The sequence below is a fragment of the Pectinophora gossypiella genome, chromosome 19 (assembly GCF_024362695.1).
Source record: "Pectinophora gossypiella chromosome 19, ilPecGoss1.1, whole genome shotgun sequence".
Lineage (NCBI taxonomy): Eukaryota > Metazoa > Arthropoda > Insecta > Lepidoptera > Gelechiidae > Pectinophora > Pectinophora gossypiella.
Window position 1 is genome coordinate 3506478 of NC_065422.1, and position 24385 is coordinate 3530862.

General features: G+C 35.8%; 2 protein-coding genes across 4 annotated transcripts in view; both read left to right on the plus strand.

Moving 5' to 3' along the window:
- Positions 1–1032: 1032 nt before the first annotated feature.
- LOC126375497 (gastric triacylglycerol lipase-like) overlaps positions 1033–24385 on the plus strand; it is a 294161-nt gene continuing 270808 nt past the window's right edge. For 2 of the 3 annotated variants that reach the window (XM_050022457.1, XM_050022456.1), the window contains exon 1: positions 1033–2991. In XM_050022457.1, coding sequence (XP_049878414.1) covers positions 1098–2621 — 1524 coding nt within the window. In that variant the 5' untranslated portion in view covers positions 1033–1097 and the 3' untranslated portion in view covers positions 2622–2991. Of the gene's footprint in view, positions 2992–3646; positions 3891–24385 lie in introns of those variants that run through there. The other variant, XM_050022455.1, reaches the window with a different exon arrangement.
- Positions 5749–23966, plus strand: LOC126375441 (hemicentin-1-like). Its single transcript, XM_050022357.1, has 26 exons — positions 5749–6021; positions 6827–7062; positions 8233–8370; positions 8723–8812; positions 9487–9609; positions 10168–10333; positions 12047–12228; positions 13000–13081; positions 13523–13656; positions 13964–14126; positions 14697–14963; positions 15248–15314; positions 15602–15804; positions 16476–16633; positions 17156–17321; positions 17814–18092; positions 18288–18360; positions 18663–18862; positions 19054–19197; positions 19872–20003; positions 20928–21025; positions 21206–21445; positions 21957–22092; positions 22311–22975; positions 23230–23361; positions 23587–23966. The coding sequence occupies exons 1-26, from the start codon at positions 5790–5792 to the stop codon at positions 23770–23772; spliced, it is 4692 nt and encodes a 1563-aa protein (XP_049878314.1). The 5' UTR covers positions 5749–5789; the 3' UTR covers positions 23773–23966.

Consider the following 24385-nt stretch of genomic DNA (forward strand, 5'->3'; position numbering starts at 1 on the left):
CACGATCCGGAGGCCCCGGGTTCAAATCCCGGTGGGGACATATCACAAAAATCACTTTGTGATCCCTAGTTTGGATAGGACATTACAGGCTGATCACCTGATTGTCCGAAATGAAGATGAAATTAAGCCGTTGTAGTACTATACTAATGTATTCGTTACATGAGCCATGTCAGGGGGACCTTTGGCGGCTCAGTAATAACCCTGACACCAGAGTTGATGAGGTTGGTATTCCACCTCGCAACCCACACGATAAGAAGAAGAACTAGTAGACTGGACAATAAAAGTAATGATTACCGGGTGAGAGACCTAAGTGCTTTTCATTTATGTAGTCAAGTACTTCATTGGAGGCTTCAATATGGTAAAAAATTTGCGGGGGCAAAAAGAAATACAAACGAAGGTCTCGTCTATAATAGTGATTATAATTCTGTTATTTCACTCGATGCGGAAGATTTTTTTACTCTGTGAAATGTCAGCGATGACGTCACTGATAGGTCAACAAATATTGTACTCTAATGATGTTACAAATACATAGATTATCCAATATTACCATCTAATTAGAAGTTCTGGAACGTTGAGTCAATATCTTCTGTGAGTCACGATTCACAAAGTCAAAGGTTGTAGATATGCTATTTACAGTAAATTGGTATAATAATAATAAGATAATAATTATAATATTGAAATAATAATTATTTATAATAAGGATTTTGTTGATCGATATAAAGAAAAATAGAATAACGTATCAATTTTATGTCTCCTATGAATAAAGCATAAATATGTTGGATCTAAGGTAAATACCTAGGAGTTATAAAAAAATATAATATTTGATTTTTTTGAATTTGTCTCCTCCCGAATAGCAGAATACTATTTAAAATAACAAAAAAGTAAATAAAAAAATCTAAGTCGTTAAAAAAAATGATCGGGTCAGATAGTCTGTTATTAACTACAAAGATAAAAAGACACATACGTACGTAGTAATTATAAATAAGCTTGCTTCATTGCCCGTAATGATTCATTATTGATAAGTACTAAAAACAAATATAGGCGTCTTATCGACGACTTATGTCTCAGTGTTAAGTGAAACCGCGAAGTGAAATAAGATGAGGCTCCCGTTAATAATAGTGCTTATTTCAACAATACAATTTGCCAATTGTCGGCATACAACGAAGTGGAAGAGAAGTGTTTACGAATCAATATCAAACAAAATAGTAGATACGAAAAATTATGTTGTGAAACAAGCAAGAAATTTAAAAGACTTTACAATTGGGACGGCAAATGACACGATAAATTCTGTAAAATCATTCGTTTCCCGAACATCAAGTAGAGTATACAATTTTGTAGACGATGGAACAAACGCCGTGAAAAACAAGTTCAAGCATTATATACATGATGCGCAGAAGACAACCACATCCTTATACGATATCATAGCACCAAACAAAACCAGCTATGAATGCTCAGACACAAATACTGATAACTATATGACCACATCAGAACTGATCAGACAACACGGTTACCATTCTGAATCACATACCATTATGACGGAAGACGGATATCTTCTCACGGTACACAGAATACCATTTTCCAGTCAGAATCCTAATCATGAAAACACTAAAAAGACTGTATTACTTCACCATGGTATACTCGGGAGTTCAGCCGACTGGGTGATCCCTGGACCTAACAAAAGTCTCGCGTATCTTCTATCTGATGCTGGATATGACGTTTGGATGGCAAACGTTAGAGGCAATACATATTCAAGAGGACACGTGCACAGAAATATTGACAGTTACGCATTCTGGAACTTCTCATTTCATGAAGTCGCGCAGTATGACTTGCCAGCCGTTATCGACTTCATTATCGAGAAGAAAGGTAGCGACGTAGAAATTAATTACGTTGGATTCTCCATGGGGACTACTGTGCTGTTTGCCATGCTCTCAACTAAAACAGAGTACAACAATGTCTTGAGAACTGGGTTTGCTTTAGCTCCCATCACCTATGTGAAACAAATAAAAAGCCCATTTAAACTTTTGAGCAAGTTTGGTAACAATTTGGAATACTTTATGAAACTTGTTGGAGTTAATGAATTTTTGCCCAGAAACTTCTTAGTAAGATACATGGCAAAGCATTACTGCAAAGTGACTGACGTTGAAGAAGCTCTCTGCGAAATGTCCATGTTTTTACTATGTGGTCATGATAAAGAACATTTTAACCGAACTCTGGCACCGATGATACTGGGGCATGTGCCAGCGGGTACGTCAACGAAGACTTTGGCCCATTATGCTCAAGAAATAAATAACAAAGGAAGATTTCAGCAATTTGATTACGGCGCTGAAGGCAATATGAGAGAATATGGAACTAAAACACCCCCAGAATACCCGCTTTATAAAGTAACATTGCCAATAACTCTGTTTAGTGCTCATGATGACTGGCTTTCAAGTGTACGTGATGGTGTTGATCTGTACAAACAGTTATCGAATCCTGTGGAACATTATATTGTACCAAGTAGTCATTTTAATCATATAGATTTCCTATTCGCTCGAGACGCTCGTCCCCTAGTCTACGATAAGTTGCTACAGATGCTAGATCAATCATATGAAGTCCATGACATACACGCGACCATAGAATAAGGAATAATATCACGTATAGAACGGCAAGTCTTCGCTCCCCACCAGTAGCTGAGGTAGGAGGTTTACCTCACCCCCCGTCGGTCTTACTTTAGTCTTCAATGGTATGGGCGTCAGACGTCACACACACATTTTTGCGTGTATGATAACGTCAATATGTAATGTCCTAAACCTAGCACTTAAACAAAATAATTATTAAAACAAAACCACAACAGGAAAGTATTTATATTACTTACATGTTATGTATATTTATCGACAATTTAATTATTAAAAGAGGATATTAACACGTTCTCTGTGTATCTGAAAATTAAATATCGAATCCTCAAATTGAAATTTATGTATAGTTATGAGCAATATAATGTACCCACTTTAGGTGAAACGTAAATTGGCTAATTGGCTCTTAAACCTAAACTATGACGATACAGAAAATCTACTTCATATCAATTAATCACACCATTCTCTAAACTAAACCCACATACATTACTAGTTAGTGGAAGCTGCTGCTCTAGCAGCTTCCGATCCCAAGATAAGGTCGTAGGGCTAACATACATAACATACACAAATACACTGTCACACACACACACACACACACACACACTCACTCACGCACGCACACACACTCGCACACTCTCACTCACACATACACACACACACACACACACTCGCACACACATACACTGCAACCGTTCCCGAATCTATTTTTTTTTTTTTTTTTTATATTCTTACTTAATTACTTGTTTCATTTTAATTATTTCTCGCTTTTTATTTTTAACTTCATAAGTACATAAGATACTACTGCATGCTGTCTCTAATGTAATCGCTCATTTTTGTTTTCCACTACTTTTGTCATTTTACTGTATTGGTTCTTAATTTACATTATATAAGTTTACTCTTATAGCTCAACTTATGTGGCCGAACCCTGATTACCAAGTCACAGGCCTGTGTGCTTAGTTTGGTTTATCAGAGTTCAACAATTAATTTGTACAACTTTGTTTCTTATAAATAAATAAATAAATAAAAATAAATAGGACTCTGTCGCAACATATTTGACATTTAGTGAGACTTAAAAAGTTAATGTGACATGGTACCAAATGTATACATATTAATGCTCGTGACCGTACATACCATGGCAAGAAAAAACAATCTGAAAAGTCTCCCGTCGGATTTTTCTATTTTCCCTAGTGCCCCACATATGGGACATGTCCGTATGTTTAAATTTTTTGCCTCATATGTGGTTCATACACAGTGAACGTGTAAATGTTTTAATAAGTACTTTTATTGTTAATTATTATACCACCTCTATTCTTAGGGCGCTTACAATCGAGGCCTATAAAATCAAAGGCAGCTAAACGCCATAATATCGTAAAATGAGACACACTTTATCATATTCATTTTAGTAACAAATGCAGGAAAATCCCTATAAAATTCGGGTCAAAAGTTGATACTGGAATCAAAGACAGCTACATGCCAACCAGTAAAAATCAAATATAGCTACGAGTTACGCCAACCAATCAGAGAGCTGGATTTCAGAAAACGAACATGGCCGCTGCCGTACAATTCATATTTATGAATGTGTCGTCCAGTTTTTAGCGTTATTCTTGTGTTTTTATTGAATTCCGTGACAATTCTTTTGCTAAACTTCCAATTTGGATAACCATGGAGGTCCCTGTAACAAGAGCAACTGCGGGCAAGGCTCGTAAAAGAACAAGAAACCCCGGAAAGCTAATATTGCTAAGAAAGACCTTTCTTTCTTAGTTAAATGTTAGTTTAATAACTGCTGGGGCTGTCGCGACGCTGTAGCGCCTCCGCTATGTTCTGCGAGGCGCGTGTAGACGACTTCCACGCGATCATGCGTAAGCGCTGTGCGTCTCTGTTGCGCCGTGCGCGTGCCAGCCCCAACACCATCATGAGCGCATTGGTGGACCGGTACGACTCGCCGCTGCTGAACCGCTGGGTGCGATTGCACGCTGTTACATAGCTGCCCGCGGCTTCGGTGATTCGGGCCGGTCTCATGTGTTTTATTTTTATGTTTTATCGTCTTTCGAATCTGTTACTAATACTAGGTTAAGCTTTTTGTTACTAACTAAATATGGACTAGTTTTCGAAATAAATATTTTGAATTTGAATTGTTTTTTTTTTTTGAATTAATGGTGACTGTCATTATCAAACTCAGTTATATCCAGTTACTCAGAATCAAATACAGCAATATCCTATAGTTGGAATCAAAGCCAGCTAAATGCTATTTTATTTTCACTTTGTATTCAAATATACAGGGAGCTTTATTAATTAAAATTCATATTACTTATCTTAATATTCACATTCTCTACAAATCTGTCTTAAAATATAGAATATTGTAACTACCTGAACAAAGTTATCGATTTTTGTAGCTTACTGATTATTTGACAGACTTAGATTTAGCTGCCTTTGATTTTATAGGCCTCATTATCGGTCTTATGGTTTTACGCAAGTAATAAAGTAAGTATATACGTATTTTAGAGGTACATGTTGCATTATAATAAAGTATGGCATCATTTTTGAAAAAAATAAAAATATTATAAGCTTGATTTCTAACTAAATATGGTAAGGTAAGTAGTAACGATGTAACTTGAACAACATGCAAATTAATGTTTATCTACTTCTAATTACGAACAGCCCATATATATTCCACTGCTGGGCACAGGCCTCCCCTCAATCAACCGTAGGGGGTATGGAGCATACTCCACCCCGCTGCTCCACTGTGGGTGGTGGTGTTTTACCAATAGCCAGGACCAACGGCTTAACGTGGCCGCCGTGGCATGGAATCATATTACTTTTTTAGACAATCAGATGATTCAAGCCTGCAAACTTAGTAAACAAAGAACAGTCTCACAAAGTGATTTCGACAATGTCCCCATCGGGAATCGAGCCCGGACCTCCAGATCGTGAACCTGATGCTCTAACCGCTAGACCACAGAGGCTGTGCACTTCTAATGATCATATCAAAAGTGAACCTTTGTGGATAAAGACAATACAATATTTTACTCTTGTTATATTCCAACAAATTGTTTAAATAGCAAATATATTTAAGCATTCAAATTCCTCGAGGATCATCCTTGAGGAAAATGCTCAATTTATCGTATATATATACCTATGTGTCGAGTTTTAACGTCGAGTCTCTGTTTGAGCGTCAAAATGGCTCCTCGTTGGATTCAAATCTGGTTGCTTTCGCTCATATCAGTGAACATCGTCACTGCATCTTCCAACAAGCAGTATGGAAGTCTATCATTCGTCATAGATGATTCTGCTTCCATGCAAAACGAAATAGAACAAGTGAAGAATGCTGTTAACAGGATCATGGACATAATTTTAAACAAAGCATCGAGCCAGATTCAAGATATCGTGTTAGTAACTTTTAACGATCCAGGTAAGTTTGTTCTTTAATATTTATGTACCATTGTGGAGGTAACTTAACAAGCTGACGTATACATCCAAATTAGGGTAGTCAGAGGTGCATATGTCGTGGCCAGATCTTAGAATTGATCATTTCATGGTGTTGGACCATTTCATGAAATGGTCATATTTCATGAAATAGCCAAAATTAAGTTGACCATATCGTTGAAACGTCAACGTTTAATGTTATTTTTAACATATTGTTAACACAGGCGGTGTCTATGTTATGTGGTGTAATAAAAATGCGAATAGTCGATTAATTTTTTAGGTTCAAAATTATTTACCTAATCGATATGTAAAATTGTACAATTACATCTATTCATCTATTATAATATCAATTAAGTTTTAAATATAATCGACACCAGCGGCACTATCAGTGGATAATGTTACTAATTTTAGTATAATGTTTGCCAACGTTTGGCCATATCATGAAGTAATCATGCATTTAGTTGCTCATATCGTTAAACGTTTTGTGTTCATTGATTTGGCCAAACTAAACCGGGTTGATCTATGAACACAAACAATTACTGCCCCCGAAAAGCTTCTGTTAGTATTGACTTGTATTTTTTCAAATTGCGCTTTAAGATAAGGAGATAAGTCATTGGCGAAGTTCGAATACCAAGAATCGAACCGGCACTACCCGCAACGATCCAGTAAACGACCAGACCACAGAGACCACATTGACTCACTATATTCATCAGCCTAACGCTATCCCATTTTCACAAGACTCGCTTACCTAACCTGAATTGAATGAACTTTTACATTATTTCTATTCACAGCGTATTTGACTCAATTACTCAAGAAGACCAGAGACAGAGAACAATTAAGGCTAGCTTTACACGGTATCAGAGTCCACGGTGGTGGAGATTGTCCAGAATACTCACTCACAGGCTTAAAGATGGCGCTTGAAAATACTCTTCCAAACTCCATAATATTCGTGTTCACTGACGCTTCTCCAAAAGACAAGGAGCTTACTCAAAAAGTGATCAGACTCGCACAATCGAAGAGCAGTCAGGTATTTATAACATTCCATACGTTGCCAATATCTTCTTAGCCTTGTTAATCCCAGTTTCTTGGTCTTCGTTTTATAAGTAGAACGTTTTCGACTGTATATGTATAAATTATCATATCCTGTAGCTTTCTCCCGTTTTTCACAAGGTTCGCTTACCTAACCAGAAGATTTGAAAGGTCTGGTTTTTGCAAACCGACTGCTTGTCCGACCTTCCAACCCGAAACACATTTCTCGGGAATATGGCTTTCCTCACGATGTTTTCCTTCACCGCTGATCGCGAGATAACCATTTATGATGAAAACGAGAATTCAACAACAGAAAATAATTAGTATATTCTCGTGCTGGGAGTTGAACCTGCGACCTCACAATGAAAGTCAAGCGTTGAACTATATGTACTTAGGGGCTAAAAGACCGTATCGAAGCAATTCATCTAAAAAAGCCATATTGGTTTTAGATATTGATACATTTATTTTTACATGAGCAAATGTCAATTTGCAATATTGCTTTTTAGATGTATCGCTGGATGTAGCCTTTTACCCTACTGTGATGATAATTCGTTTATTACTCCGCACTCCATACATGCTGAAAATAGGTACTTACTTTGCCTCAACAGCACTTGTGTCTTACGTTTTTACTATAGTATTTTTAGAGAAATGCAGATTCAAACAGTAAAATTGCATCAGAAGATTCCATTCAGTGTGGCAATCCAATTGAGATAAGCTTGGATATACATAGAAATTGTCGGGGACATATTTCCTTTTTATTATACTAAGTTGACTGATTATACTTTATTTTAATTCTGCAACAATAATATTCACTTCTCATCAAAATATCGAAACACCTCGTAAGTTTATATTTCGTAAGATTATAAAAAAAAAATACGAGTACCTATTTCGTATGTCGGAAAACAGTGGATGTCACTTACACAGGCAGGAAAGGATTGCGTGAAAGAGAGGAGGCCTATACCCAGCAGTAGGTGGATACAGGCTGAGTAGATAGATAGATTAGGAATGAAAACTAAATGTCATTTTACATTGGGTTTGCATTAAAGATTTTAATTCTGAATATTAGTTAATATTCCAAATTCAAATTTTTACTAAATTTATGTTTTGTTTCACAAAAAATCGGAAGTGTTTCGTTTTTTTGACGAGAAGTATTCATTTTGATGCTCAGGTTATCTTCATTCTCACTCCGGCGCCTGCGTATTGTAAAAGGTATGACAGAGAAGACAATTTTAGACCCTATACTGAGATTGCTGCTAATACCTTTGGGCAAGTCTTCAAACTGGAAAACAAGAACCAAATTAACGACGTAAGTTTAACCAATCTTTTTTTCGGACACTAAATACCAAATATCGACACCATATTAATTATACCAATCATTCCATTTAGAAATCAGGGGGTCTAAACAGGCCATATTGAAGCAATTCCTCATAAAACAAATAAGTATTGCAATTAGATATTAGTGCATAGAAAAGACTGCGCAAAGCCAAAAAATGACAAATAGCAATATTGCTTTTTAGATGAATTGCTTCGATGTGGCCTTTTTAACCCCCAAGTTTAAAATTCCCTCAAAAACCATCTGAAACTTATAACTACGAACAATTTTATTAAATATCCTTTCTTAGTTTATGTACTTTGCTGATTATACCTTAATTTTTCAGATATTACACTTCGTAGACACAGTTGTTGCTGGTAATAAAGATGTGATAACAAGTGTTACTGTACCACCAAACACACAAACCTACATACCGGTAAGAAATCAATTAAAATTTCGGTTATAGGGTGTGCTACCCTTGACTCTCCATAGAAAAGCGAGCAAGACGCAGTTCGCGCGTTCTTCTCCTTACCCATTGCTAATGGCCATTTAAGACTAAAGTAAAACCCAGAAGGGGTGAGGTCGGTGCCCGAAAGGAATTGATGCAAATAAATATAAAAAAAAAAAAAATAAAATAAATAAATATTTTGTTGAGGAAATAAATTGATTTGATTTTTGATTTGATTTGATTTGCGGGGCGGAGAGTCACCGTTCCACAAGCAGTATTATTCTTTATTCTATGGTTATACTCAAGTTGCAAATGTTCTTATTTCGACTCTCGCTAACTTATAACTCTCACGAATCAAGACGCTAACCTCCCAAGACTTTCCACTTTTCACTCCTAATTTCCAATCTGTAGGGAAAACCAACCCAAAAAGATTTCGCTACGTGGGTTTCCTCACGGTGTTAAGTTTGTGGTATTGATGATTTATATTCCAAACATGAATTTCAAAATAAATTCGAAAACGATTTTTTAAAACCTGACCCGATTTGAAAAGTTATCAGTCTCAACTGGGCAATCACGTCTTTCATTAGAATTATAATTACTTATTTTATTTTAAGGCAAAAGAAATAACGGAACAAAATAATTCATAACACATTTCTTTTCAGTTTGCAATTGACGACCAAACTGAATACGCAATAATATCTGCTTCTGGAAAAGATGTTGAATTAGATATCATCGAAGGACCAACAAGGAACTACGAAAAAGTAGTATGGCTGAAAAATGCAAAGGTAAAAACATATGATTTTAACAAAGCACTATGAACATTGGTATAATAACTATTTTATTATTTAAAAATCGAATCAAACGTCCTCAAAGAGCTCTTCATTGTATGATTAGCAATCAAACACATATAATAATATTAATTCGCCTCCACCCACGCCTTTCAAAAGTCCGGGTCTCCATAGGCCCGAGACTCCATAGGTCCGAGATATGGAAACGACATACAACTTCTTCTTTTATCGTGTGGGTTGTGCGGTGGAGTACCAATCTCATCAACCCTGGTTACTATTGAGCCACCAAAGGCCCCTGACATGGCTCATGTAACGCCTATTTACTTACATCAGTAAGTAGTAACAGAGACCAACGGCTTAACGTGTCTTCCAAAGCACTGATCATCTTACTTCCGGACAATCCGGGATTTGAACCCAGGGCCTCCGGATCGTGAGCCCAACGCTCAACCACTGGACCACGGAGTTCGTTGAGAAACATACAACTAATAATAGAATTTAATTAAAAATTTACACAATATCATGCGCAATTCTACGAAATTGTTTATTTCTTTTCAGGTCGTAAAATTGAACAATCCTGACCCTGGCCAATACAAAGCTATCGTTAAAGGGACTGCCACTACTACAGTCATGATCTTTGGAAGAACAGACTTTACTTTCCAACACGGATTCCATGAGAATGTACCAACGAAATTCAATAATGATAGAAAACAACCAACTGAAGGTAAGTTCAACGAAGTCAAAAGCTTATCGGTAAATGCAATCATCTAACTAAGACATACAATTTTGTTGATAAACTTTAGTTTAGTAATTTTAAACAGAACGTCTGGTTCAGTACAATTTGTGATTATATTTTAATATAGATAAAGTTTTACAATAGCTTCAATGTGCGGTATGACTCAGATCTGCCAAAGTACAGAAGCCAATGTACTAAGTGACGTATCGCTCAAGATTAGGCCAATTGATTCTGTTCTTTCTAACAGTGCTACCCTATTTAGTTAATACTCAGGAAATACTATAACATACTTAGACAATGGCCCCGATTCCAGCAGACACCGCCTAATTTTATTTTAAGTAATATCCGTCATTTTCATATCCGTCGAAAAGGAAAGGGACGGATGATTCAAAGCTCTTAATTTTAGAAAGAATGAGTAAATGAATGAATAACCCGGGCGAATCAAAAGGTACGTCGCTGGTATGCAATCCGTTTGACGTGCTGTCTACTTAACTGTGTCGGGTTATTGACGGATGTAAAATTTTTACACGGTTTGTTTAGATTTGTGCTTAAAATTGACGTGTGTTCCATAAATTTCATGCTTGTCGATTACCCGTCCCTTTCCTTCTCGGCGGATAAGAAAATGACAGATATAACTTAAAATAAAATTAGATGGTATTTACAGGAATTAGCACCAATATTTGATAAAAGAACTGGGGAGTTAAAATGGCCACATCGGAGAAATTCATCTTTGGAAAGCAATATTGCTTTTTGACATTTGTTAGCATTGTGCACTTACTTCTATATGCGCAAATGTCAAATTGCAATATTGCTTTTTAGATGAATTGCTTTGATGTAGCCCTTTTAACCATGTACTTTTTGTATGGCGTTGATAGTTAGATGGCTTTTAGGGAATCCAGGCCTATTCACGTGAAGTTTGGAAGTTAGTAAGCAATTTATTACATGAGTACTTTGCCTCTTGCCAACATGTACCGGTAACTCTTTACTTAGTCACCGATCAGTCATCAGTCATCACACAGATGTTCACAAGTAAACACGTCATCGGTCTGCAGTTGAATCATCCACTGTACACATTGGAAGAACATTTTTGTTACAGTCGTTTAAATTTGCATTATCTGCACAGACTGATCGGCGAAAGTCGGTATATGTCTGCTCTCTTTGAAATAAAAGTATTCAATACCTCAACCATGCAAAATAACATAACATAAGCTTACGACTATATCCCAACTAAGGTTATAATCAGACGTACATCCATCACAAGATGAACTAAGTACCCACACCTCATCGAGATATCTGCTAAATAAATACATAACATAAACTGCCTATATACGTCCCACTGCTGGGCACAGGCCTCCCCTCAATCAACCGGAGGGGGAACAGCCTCCGTGGTCTAGTGGTTAGAGCGTTAGGCTCACGATCTGGAGGTCCGGCTTCGATTCCCGATGGGGACATTGTTTGGTAAGGACTTTTCAGGCTTGAATCACCTGATTGTCTGAAAAAGTAAGATGATTCCGTGCTTCAGAGGGCACGTTAAGCCGTTGGTCCCGGCTATTAGCCGTAAAAACACCTCCACCAACCCGCAGTGGAGTAGCGTGGTGGAGTATGCTCAATACCCCCTCCGGTTGATTGCTAAATAAATAAGTAGGCACAATTTAAAATGAAACGCAAGGATTTGATTATTAACATCATGTTTGATTTCAGGTACAAAATACCACTTGTTGATATCTGTAAATGATCCCACAAACTCTGTTAACATACAAACAGCTGAAATATTAAGTACTGCAGAAAATGTCCTTATTCCACACCTGAATTTGAGGAGGGTTTCAGAAAATTATTATGCCACTGACTTATTTACACCACCAAGCTCAACATTTTTAATTGCGGTAAGAAATATGTTATTAATCATTCATCTAGTACATCATTTTGTTACTATGCGTCATCATCCTGGGATTTCAGGGACTTTTTATTAACACATTCACTGTGTGTGAACCAAATATGAGACAATAAATTTGAAACTCATACGGGACATGCCCATATTATGTGGGGCACTAGGGAAAAAGAAAAAATCGGACGGGAGGCTAACAGATTATTTTTTCTTGGCATAGTGTGTCTATGTACATAAATTCCAATGTATTTATCGAAAAACATTGCACGTGAGGAGTCGATATCTTATTTTCAGTTACATAGTGCACGTGTTAAGAGTGGTTAAATTTTGTCTTTTGATTTATAAAAGTTAACAGTGTTGATATAAGTATACGTATTTTAATATTATGTAACAATATTGAAAGAAGATATTTTTGAGTTGTGACTTTAAGTCATGACAATATCATTACTGACTCATTAGGGACCCTGGCGAGGATTGAGGACCTCCTGGCGAGGAGGAGGATAGGTGACCATAAAAAAAAGTTTTCATCTCGAGCTCCTCCGGGCTTCGGAGGGCACGTTAAGCTGTTGATCCCGGCTGCATTAGCAGTCGTTAACAACCATCAATCCGCACTGGGCCCGCGTGGTGGTTTAAGGCCCGATCTCCCTATCCATCCATAGGGAAGGCCCGTGCCCCAGCAGTGGGGACGTTAATGGAATGAATGAATGATGATGATGAGGGACCCTGGCAATCGCATCACCCTGAATCAAGTTTTGTGTATTTTTTTTAGATAAGCGGAGTAGGAAAGAAAACAGGAAAGGAAATTCGGCGGATTGCCAAAACTCCCATTGAATCTAGACCACCAAACAGCGGTAAGATTTATAAATAATTTTACAAAGTTGATCTATCATTCATGATACGTATTTCAATGAGACCATGTCGATGGATGAACTCAACCTATATTATTAGTTCTGGGGGGTCAAAATAGCCACAATCAGAATGCAATATTGCTTTTTGACATTTGTTCGCATTGCGCAGTTACTTTTATATGCGCAAATGTCAAAAAGCAATATTGCTTTCTTATATGAATTGCTTCGATGTGGCCATTTTAACCTGTTTAATGGAATAAAATGTTTAGGATTGACAAATGGTGAGATGTCAATCTTTAACCATTCAATTATTATTTATTCTATTTCACTGTCGACCCACAAGAGTTTGCAATTTGTCCAAGTAGGTACTTCTACTTCTCCAGCAACATGAAAGTAATTATAATTTATATACATCCATATAAACACTATCTTTTTATGTTTTAGATCCAATAATTTCAATAGAGGAACAAGGCTCGCATGAATATGATAGTGAACTGTCGTTGACTTGCAAAGTGAAAGCTTATCCGAAACCTACAATAACGTGGAAGGATAGTTTAGAGAATGTTATTCCTAGTACGGTAAGTTATTATTTAGATAATCTGGGAGTACAAACTGCACATATTGGCCTCTCCTTCTTACCGTCAATCATTTTAAATTTCGAAATTCTCATTCCATTCCACAATTCCTTTTATTCTACGCTGACACATGGCATCCCCGACCTTGATAAGAGCAACATCTATACTGATTAGCTCTGGCCGTGCCCACTAACTTTAATTGTGATGATAAATTCTTCCTTTTTTGACGCTACTTATTGTAGATTTGGCGCAGATAGCACAACAGACGATTACAATGCCGACTTAACAGTAAATGATTGTGATGTTTCAGACAAACACATTATCCAACACACAATATGTCAGTACGACAAAAATACAACACCTGAGGAAATCGCAAACGTATCGTTGTTACGCTGAGAATGACATCGGAGAAAGCAGTAAAGGAGTTGATATCAATGTCAAGTCTCCACTTCGTATATTAGATGGATATACTGGTAAGTTGACGCGTCTCGTATGTGATGTGTGATGTAGATTAAGAATCTAATATTTAAACTGGAGTGGACTGTACCAATTAGGTCCAATATTCTATGTTGAACAAGGATTGAAAAAAAAACTGACCTCGATCAGTTGCTGATGTCATAAAAACTGATAAAGTGAAGTGATTGCTTTCTGAAATTCTGAACCATTGTACAGGTCTGTTCACCAGCTACTCTTCAGATCATCATATCCATCTTAGAACTTAATACCAAAAGTGGCAGCAAATTGTTCTCTGTTTTTAAGACGCTTGCCAGAATGTAACAAAATCTTGTGCATATTGAGATCAAGCAAATACTATTATACAACATCATCGTTACCTTATTTTCCGATTAGTTTTACATTATGAGGTACTATGAAATATATTTTTGACAAATTAAACATCATCATAATCTTCATTTGTATATTACCTTCTGGTCATATTAGAACAAGTTTCTCCTAATCAGCTATTGACAGTAGCATGCAAAAAGTTTACATTTACAATTATTCACTTCCTAATTAATTCACATACTAATTTACTTTGATTTTAGATAAAGGAAACGTTAATTATGGAACATCAGCCACGTTGTATTGCAATATAGGATCAAATTACGCCATCGAACGAACATGGTATCAAGTCAAAGGGGGCACTCGTAATAAGATTGCACAATCAGACAAATATAATGTGAATAATTATGAACTAACCATTAAGAACGTTAACGAGAACGACGAGGGAAAATATGTATGTGTTGTGACGCTAAGAGATGATAAAGATATGAAACACGAAATAGTCAAGGATGTCAAAATTAACCCAGTTGGTAAGCTTTATTGTTCTGTATTAGTTTACGTTCACTCCTATTTTATATAAGTAGGGGTCATGAGATTAATATTATAGATAAATGGCTAGTGTTGTAGCTCAGGATGGTTATAAATACAAATACTTGGAAAAAGATGGCGTGACGATTTTGATGCCTACCGCGCAGATTAGTGATAGTTTGCGGACATTCGAAGACTGTGAAAGGTGGCAAAATGAAAGGAAGGCCTTTGCCTGATATGTACTTTTTTGATAGTAAGAATGTATTGATCATGACAATTATTTCAGCTCCTGTAATGGGAGAACCAACCAAGATGCAAGTGAGGGTTAAGGATTCTACTACCATAAAGTGCAAGTAAGTAGACTCATATACCTATATCGTTATAGTATAGCAAAAAGTCATTCTAGAAAATTGTAAAACAAATAAATAAAGATAAATAACTAAGAACATTCATTTTTTGTGTGACTGTACCATATTCATTTTATTTCTGGTCAATTTTTATTTTATCCAGTTATTCTTTTGACAGTTAAAAATAATGTGAAATGAATGTAACCACAACGTCAAAGAACTAAATAATAATTGAACTAAATAATAATTAGGTTTATCTTCATCTATTTTACATTATAATTTAATTCTTTCAGCATCGTCGAAGCATATCCAAAACCGAAAGTGAGTTGGCAGTTTAAAAAATCAGGCACAAATGACGTTCAAACAATTCCAAACCCTGGTAACAACAAGGAACTAGTAATTAACAATGCAGATTTGAAAGATGCTGGAAATTACTATTGTATTGCTGAAAACTCTAAGGGACACGCATCGCAAGAATTTACCCTTACCGTTCTAAGTAAGTAAACAAACAATATACTTTTGAAGGGTTCTATATATACAAAGAAATTATTAAGAGATATACTTATTTAATTAAGTTTGAAATGTATTTGAAAAAGTGAACATTCCTTTTTCAAAAAACAACGTCAATGCATCAAGACTTATAGAAAGATAGACGCACTAACCTCCCCAAAACACGATTTAGTTGTTATCCTTTAATTATAAAGTAGTACATTATAATAATCATGTTATGACAGATACATTTTAAGCAAATTGTGTTTGCGAAAGTCCTTCCTGTAATGATGTCCTCTCTCCCGGCTGTTTATCATAATATCGAATATTAGGAACGGTTGAGACTTCTATAATTGAAGACTTGTAGCTATGTACATCATGGTAGGGATATAGGTACGGACCTGATGGGCTTAAAATGACATATTGAATAAAAAAGCAATATTGCTATTTGAGATTTGTTTTTGATGAGAGCGGAAGAAGCCAAAGTGGCGTGTCAGGATCGTAGTAAGTGGAATTCCGTGGTGTCTGCCTACCCCAACGGGAGATAAATAATGATATTTATGTAGTATGTATGTAGATATCGAATAGCAATATTGCTTTTTAGGTGAATTGCTTCGATGTGGCATATTTGAACCCTTTGACGTGCAAATAAATGTTAATATCAACCTCTTCTTGCAGCTGCACCTAGGGTCACCTTACAGGCCAACAACTTGGAGAAATCTCCTGTTAATATTGCTTACAATGGTGACGTAAAATTGACATGCGTCGTCACCTCACATTCTACGCCAGTAATAAAATGGAGAAACAGCAAAGGCAATGAAATAGCCGCTGACAAAGTGAGTACTAAAGATACCTATGGAAAAGTAACACATTAAACATCAATTCATATTGATAAAGTATCCAAAATGAATATAGGTTACTTAATAGTGACATAAATAATTTGCACTAGCATAAAAACTCTTTGTTGTATTCAAACGAAATTAGCTTAGCAGATGATATTTCGTAGATTCAATTCTGAATTTTATTTTCACGCAAAAAAATAATAAGGATAATTATTATATTTATTTAAAGGAAAAAATAGCGGTAGAAGCCAACCAACTACCAATTTATTAAAGCTAATTTTACGGTGGAAATAATAGACAAGCCATAATACGGCATCGAAATGTCTGTATAATTCTTCGTAACAATAGTTGAATTTTTAACCAAGACGGCTAATGCGCATATCTGTGACGAAACACAATTAACTAAAGTTAAGCAGACGATGCAGAAGAAATCTGCTAGCAAAGACATTAGACATGTGTATAATGACATAATAATACTGTACTTGTAATATTAATTTGAAAACTATTTATTTCCAGCCCGTGAATTCGAAATTCAACGAATATACCAGTCATATTACCCAATCGAAGATATTAAGATCGGAAAGGTATTCTTGCGAAGCCGTAAATGAGATCGATAAAACCATAAAACAAGTTGACGTGAATTTGATAAGTCCTTTCCAAAGCAGTTCTAAGGATAATAACAGTAAGTTATTCCAAATATTGAATAAGATGATTTGTAGTTGTATCAAAATCAACATTTTCTTTAGCACATCTGAAGAATAATACAAGTTTTTTATATTTAAATACCAAAAAAGATAATGTTTAAATATACGTAAATAATCAGAGTGCCAAATTATAATTTTTCTATAGTGAACTGACAAAGAAAAATAAATCTTATATCCTCAAGCTCATTTTCTGCCGTTTAATTCATACTAAATGAAAAAGGACATTATTTTTGTAAGCTTTATTTTTAATCATCATCATCAGCCCATTAACGTCCCCACTGCTGGGGCACGGGCCTTCCCTATGGATGGATAGGGAGATCGGGCCTTAAACCATCACGCGGACCCAGTGCGGATTGATGATTATTAACGACTGCTAATGCAGCCGGGACCAACGGCTTAACATGCCTTCCGAAGCACGGAGGAGCTCGAGATGAAAACTTTTTTAATCATTTATCACCTATTATTTTCAGCTGTAAAGGGCGTTAAGTACGGTGAAACCTCTGTCATAACATGTGACATAGTATCAGCGTTCCCTATGAAATTCACTTGGGTTCATATAGTTGGTAAACCACAAAAAACTATAGTGATCGAGAATTCCGAAAAATATGTCGTTTCTAAAGATGGCAAGGAACTAAAAATTAAAAATATTGAGCTGAATTCAGAAGGGCAATATAAGTGCTTAGCAGAATTGGAAAAGGATCCAGAAATGAAGGATTCTCATACTGTCACAGTTAAAATAACAGATTTAGGTAAGGTTGAATTTATGAAATCCAGAACTAAGTATTAAATTTGTTGTGATGTAAGCAAAAATAAAACATTAAGCATAACGTTTGTTAACTAGTAAAACCTCATAATATACATATTTTTTGGCCTTGATGTTTATAACGTGTTTGAAGAAAAGTGAGAAAATATTTAATTAAATCTCAAATATTATATATTTTTAGCTTCTCCTGAGATAGTTAAGCAACCATCGACCATAAGAGTAAACGTTACCAATGATGTTACTTTGAAGTGCAAGTAAGTATCACAATTCACAAAATATGTAGATTCCAAGATACCTACCACAGGTAATTGAATGTGTCTTGGAATCTTTATCGTTAAACTCTTTATTGTATACATAAATATTGTTGTTATTACTACTCCGAAAATTTTAACATGAAACGCAAATACTTATAAGTAGTGTAGGTGTTTGCGTTGTCCGATTTATGGTTTTTGATAATTCATATTTTTTTTATTCTATGCAGCTTAAAGCACAATATGGGACTATAAAATAAACGAATTTTCCTCCAGATAATTTTTGACTGTTTAAATAATTTCAGAATTTCAAGGGGAAATCCAAAGCCTACAATAATGTGGTCGGTACAGAAAGATGGTAACGACAAGTATGAAGCTCTTGTAAAGGAAACTAAAGAGGAACTGATTATAAAGAAAACTATTTACCAAAACACTGGAATGTATAAATGTGTAGCGAGCAACGTCGTGGACAAAGATGAACAGATAACAGAATTAATTGTCGAAGGTATTGTATATTATTTTCGACAGACTATTGAAAACAAATGTTTGACGAAAAAAGTGCATGACTTTTATGTCTGAAACACATTTATTATGATGGCCTAAATGATGATTGAAAACTGGCTTAAAAAAATACTTATTGTAAACTGTCGATTATGCAATAACTATTACTGACATAACGACGTACTTTCATTACAGGACCACCCGTAATAACATCGGATAATTCAATTACGTACACTGCATTGCAAGGTGACAACTCTCTACGGATACCTTGCGTTGCTATTGGGTATCCCAAACCCACCATATCCTGGACATTAGGAAACGGAACTGCAATCACTGAAAGTAAGAACTTAATATACACATTTAACATCTATTTAGCAGCAGATGGTCTAGTGGTTGGAGCGTTGCTCTCACGATCTAGAGATCCAGGTTTTACTCCAATGTGGACATTGGCGAAATCATTTTGTGAAATCATCCTTTGTTTGGTTAGGACATTGCAGGCAGAAACGTCTGATTGTCTGGAAAAGTGAAATGATTCCGTGCTTTGAAAGGCACATAAAACTATTGGTGCCGAAGTACTACCCCAGGCACGTGGATGGTGACGTATGTTCCACACTTCCGCCGGTTGATTGAGGGGAGGCCTGTACCCAGTAGTGGGGCGTTTATAGGCTATTTATGTTATGTAAAGGCTTAATATAAAAAAATACAAATATGGTCACGAGCAATAAAAGATTAGAACCATATCGCATTTACTTATTTAGCAAAAGTCTCACTGATTGTCGAATATGTTAGTGGGACAGGGTTTTAAACTGTGTAGTCACACAATAGCGTTCATGACCATATAACTTGCTAAACTAACTTAACTAAGGGGTTCAAAAATATTCTCCTACAATATATTTTTTATACATAAATACGTAAGTACATACATTAAGTCAAGTCCATATTCCAACCACAACCACAACATAGTTATATAAAGTTAGAAATTAAATATAACTGACAAAAATATTTCTTTTTAGATTCAAAACTGACGGTTGATAACGGCGACCTTATTATAAATAAACCTACAGAATCTGATACCATGAACTACAGTTGTAATGCTAAGAATAACCGTGGTTTCGATTCTATGGTTTTCGACGTTTACGTATCAAGTAAGTATGCTTTTATTACGAATAATTATTAAGAAAAAAAAACTTGCTGTGGGATGCGACGTGCGTTAGCACTTATGCTGCGTCGCATCTCTCCGGCACTATTCGGACGGCGGGAGCGGCTGCGGAGTCAGCGGCAAAGCATGTAAAATATGCTAATTAGAGTCCAAATTACTGCTTTTTGCCCTTTGCCGTTGAGACTGGGAGCCCATGGGGTTGCGAGGCACTGGATTTCGTTAGGGAGCTGGGGAGGCGGTTGCGTGAGAAGGGCCATGATCCGCGTTCCGGATCGTTTTTGGTTCAGCGCATTTCACTGGCTGTTCAACGTGGAAATGCGGCCAGTTTAATGGGTAGCTTTGAGCCGGAAGCGGTGGCTTCTGGAGTAGGTAGTTTTGGATGAAGCCTATTGTGGTTTTGTTTTTGTATTTTGACGAAGCTTGTGCGGATTTTATTATGTATGAATTGAATATGCTTTCCCTTATTTTATTTTTTTAATATGAATGTTGGTACTGACGAAGCCTGTGGTGGATTTACATTCTGTTTTTTTTATTATTATTGTTTCTGAAGAAAAAAAAATGTTTATTTTCTTTAAAAGGATATTTTCTCTTAAGAACAAGTATATATTGAGACATAAGATAAGCTTACGAGTATATCTCCATTCGGGTAGTAGTACCTACATCCAACGCAAGATCTAAGTAACCTACCCACGCTTCACCGAGCTTTCTGTTAGACCCACGTGATTGGTGGTGAGCCGTATCGCCTTCTATAATGGTCAATGCTACATGGCAGACTTTTAAAGAATCAAACTAATTGGTATAAGAAGGGCCTAGCAGTTCTCTTACTGCAGTGTTCAGTCGAGTTTTTTAGATCTAAGGATGAGTCCGTTATACTGTGTGTATTGAACTACTTTTATGTTGTATGTTTTAGTGTATATTGACTTTGATAAGGATTATGGCAACATTACGTATATCTATATGAAGAATGGCGAGTCAAAAGACTTGAAATGTGACGGCAGATGGTTCCAGGTAAGGTTTTATTATTTTCGTGACCATTAAAAAATAAATAGGTACTTAAATAGATGGTATAACGAGTAATAATATCTAAAAGTTAAAAAAAGTAATTATATTTAATTAATCCTTGTTGTATATTCTGTAAATAACACAGAAGAAGACGAAAGTATTTTGAATTTTGAACTTTTGTTACAGTCTGGTACACCAACCGAAGTGGTAGGAACATACTCACTTAAGAATGTTAATGTGGAAAACGACGGTAACTACACTTGTCGCAGTAGTGACAAAATTCCACCAAAGTCCCATACATACGTCGTCGATGTTGGTTACCAACCAATACTAGATAATAAAGATAACCAAACCGTGGATTGGAAAGGTGAAAATAATCGTCTTGTCTGTACCGTTGAAATGAAGCCAGATACAAGAACAGTGAAGGTAATTGGAAAGGCACATTCTATTGTTGTTCAGTCAATTGCTAATATTAGTAAATAACGTATTCCATTAGCCTGAACGCTTGGAATATTGTAATTTTAAAAAAGAAAAAAATACTTATTTAAAATTTGAAAGAATAGCGTGTAAGATAGGATGGTTATACTCTACAGTGGGTGGATCCATATCCACCCACTGTATAACCTGTACCCATGTACAGGTTGAGTAGATAGATAGAGAGTTTGTAATACAAACACGAGGGAAGAAGTACACCAAACGCAGCTAATGAAAGCTGAAAGAATATTATTAATATAAAATAATGCTTTATGTGTAGAATGAGACGATTTCCACAATAATCCAGAGAACACTCAGTATTCAAATGTTATATTTTGACACAAATATGTTGATAATATGAATTATAAAAATATGAATAAAAATTTAGACAGGTTAGAAACTGACGACGTTCTTTGTTTCTGTTTTTAACAAAAGCTTATTGTATATGTATATTACTTAACAGATTGAATGGCTATATAATGGCAAAGTCACTGATATTAAAACTCAAACGCACCCAATATTGGGATGGGGAGATTACAGCTGCACAATCAGCAACTATCACGGAACTGTGTCCAAACATTTTAAAGTCATCTCATCGGGTAAGTTATCAAGTAATTCTTCTAGTCTTGTCTAGTAAATATTCTTAATAAGAACGAAGTAATTTATAATATTTTGGGTGAAAATAAAACAGGCAAAGCTACTACTTACGAAGTACTTATAACAGTTGCAAGGGCATTTAAATAAGCATGCTGCGAGTTGCCGAGTTACAGTAACGCAGATATTGGCATACCGTATGACAAAAGTTTTATATTTTCAGGGTGCTTGATAGAAACTAAACCTGAAGTCGGCAAGTCGCCTCTTATATTAACACCGTCAGGTACCTGGCCATATGTTAAGGGTGAAAATAAATTCGTTTATGTGAAACACAACACAAAGCTACTGCTCACATGCCACAGCCAAGCTAACAAACCAAATACATTCGAAAATTTACCAGAAAAATCACACGCCATTGTCACTTGCGACCACGAAACAAGTTTCTTGATCAATGATAAACCTTACAAAATTTCGGACCTGCAATGCAAATCAGACACAACACCAGCAGTACAAAAAACTGGAGAACAATGCGCAGATACAAATTCAGAAATCGTCAAAGTCGGATATAATATACCAGAGGCTAAAGGCAAGTTCTTGGAAGTATATTCTCTATGCGTTGACAAGGATCGCAATGTTCCGTTGTACACTAAAGTCACGATGCGACGACCAGAGAATTCTTTGCCTTTACCTAAAATCACGTTAGACAAGTGGCTAAAGTATGGATCACACAAAGAGAACAATTCAGACTACTGTAGTGTAACGTCTGGATGTTGCTTGGAAGATTCACAGTTAGTAAGCACAATGGACGTTCGACAAGGCCCACCACAAGTGGCTACACTCGTTGAAACCTCAAACTTTGTACCAGTTTGGCGTGATTGTGGACAAGATGTAAGTATTTTTTCAGCAACCTTAAAAAAATAAAACTCACGAATATATTCCCAATTGGGGTAGTCAGTCAACACAGCCAAAGTTGATCGAGTTTGAAATGAAGAAATAAACTGCGGTCCTAAAACGCCACATCAAAGCAATTCACTGAAAAAGCAATATTGCAATGCCAGTAAATGACAAATAGCAATATTGCTTTACCGATGAATTGCTTCAAAGTCGCCTTATTAACCCCACTGTTTTATGTATGATTGCAGGTCACTTGGAGCGATTTGGACAAATCTTTAAGGTCTCGAGGCTTTTCGGCTCTCTCGACCTTCGAAATGTGGTCCGGGGCGGAGAAATATGTTGAAAAGAACCACATATTGGTGCCTCGATATCTATGGAAGGTAATTTTCCTTAACATAACTTAAACTAACGACTGTATCCCAATAGAGTAGTCAGAGGTACATCATTATAATGATCAACCAGATAAGAAAAGACACAGCTTTACCCTTATCGGTTGTTTTGACACACCCGGGCACCAGGAAGTGACGCTGAACGTGTTACTTCTAGGTATGTTTTTTTTTATTAAATTGAGTATTTATCAAAAAATCTTTTCTTTCAAATTCAAGGTGCTGAAGCTTACGGCGCGGAAAATATATGTGGTAGTCCAGGTCAACGACCCGTCACCAACTGACGATGACATTCTGTGCAGCGAACCCTGTGAGGACTTCATACCGTATAACAAATACACCTATTGCTGCAATGTTCCAGAATTCAAGAAGACGTTCTTCCATAATTATAAAATGCTAATCTAGAAATAGAAACCAGTATAAGACCTTCTTTTAATGGAATATAAAGTAGTCAAATTTCCTATTTGTTCATTGTTGCGTAAATCTGAATTTTAATTTAAATGAAAATCAAAAAAGTAAATTTTCGTAATAACAAGACAAAATTCAAGCTTATTTTTCTTATTGATTCCATTAAGAATTTGAATTAAGTAATTATTTTTTATTATTTACGCAACAATAAAAATATTTGACCACTTTTATTGATGACAGGATTATAATACATCAGAATTTTCATAAAATGTCTAATAGAAATTATTTATATCGTTCTTTCAAGATATATAAAAAAGTGATTTAATGACATCTGGCATAATATATTCTCATGGTTCTTTTTTTATGTTTGGCACATAAAATATTTTACTTAAACAATTACTGTTTTTTTTTTTTACTTTTCAATATCAAAGCATTCCTTCAGTAGGAAAGTACAAAACTTTATCGATATCGTGGTACTTACAATGAGCGGGTTTATCACTACAAGCTTATTGTAGAGTCGAATCATGTGGCTTTAGCTAAGTTCTGACACTATGTTGCAAACGATAATAACCATCGTCAATTACAGTGATAAAAGGAAAAAAGGAACCCA

Bases quoted from the DNA above. Each gene is read 5' to 3' on its own strand.
- LOC126375441 (XM_050022357.1), top strand. From the start codon at position 5,790: ATGGCTCCTCGTTGGATTCAAATCTGGTTGCTTTCGCTCATATCAGTG. The intron at 22,976-23,229 runs GTAAGTATTTTT...GTATGATTGCAG, and splicing joins GGCGTGATTGTGGACAAGAT to GTCACTTGGAGCGATTTGGA. The intron at 23,362-23,586 runs GTAATTTTCCTT...TTCAAATTCAAG, and splicing joins TGCCTCGATATCTATGGAAG to GTGCTGAAGCTTACGGCGCG.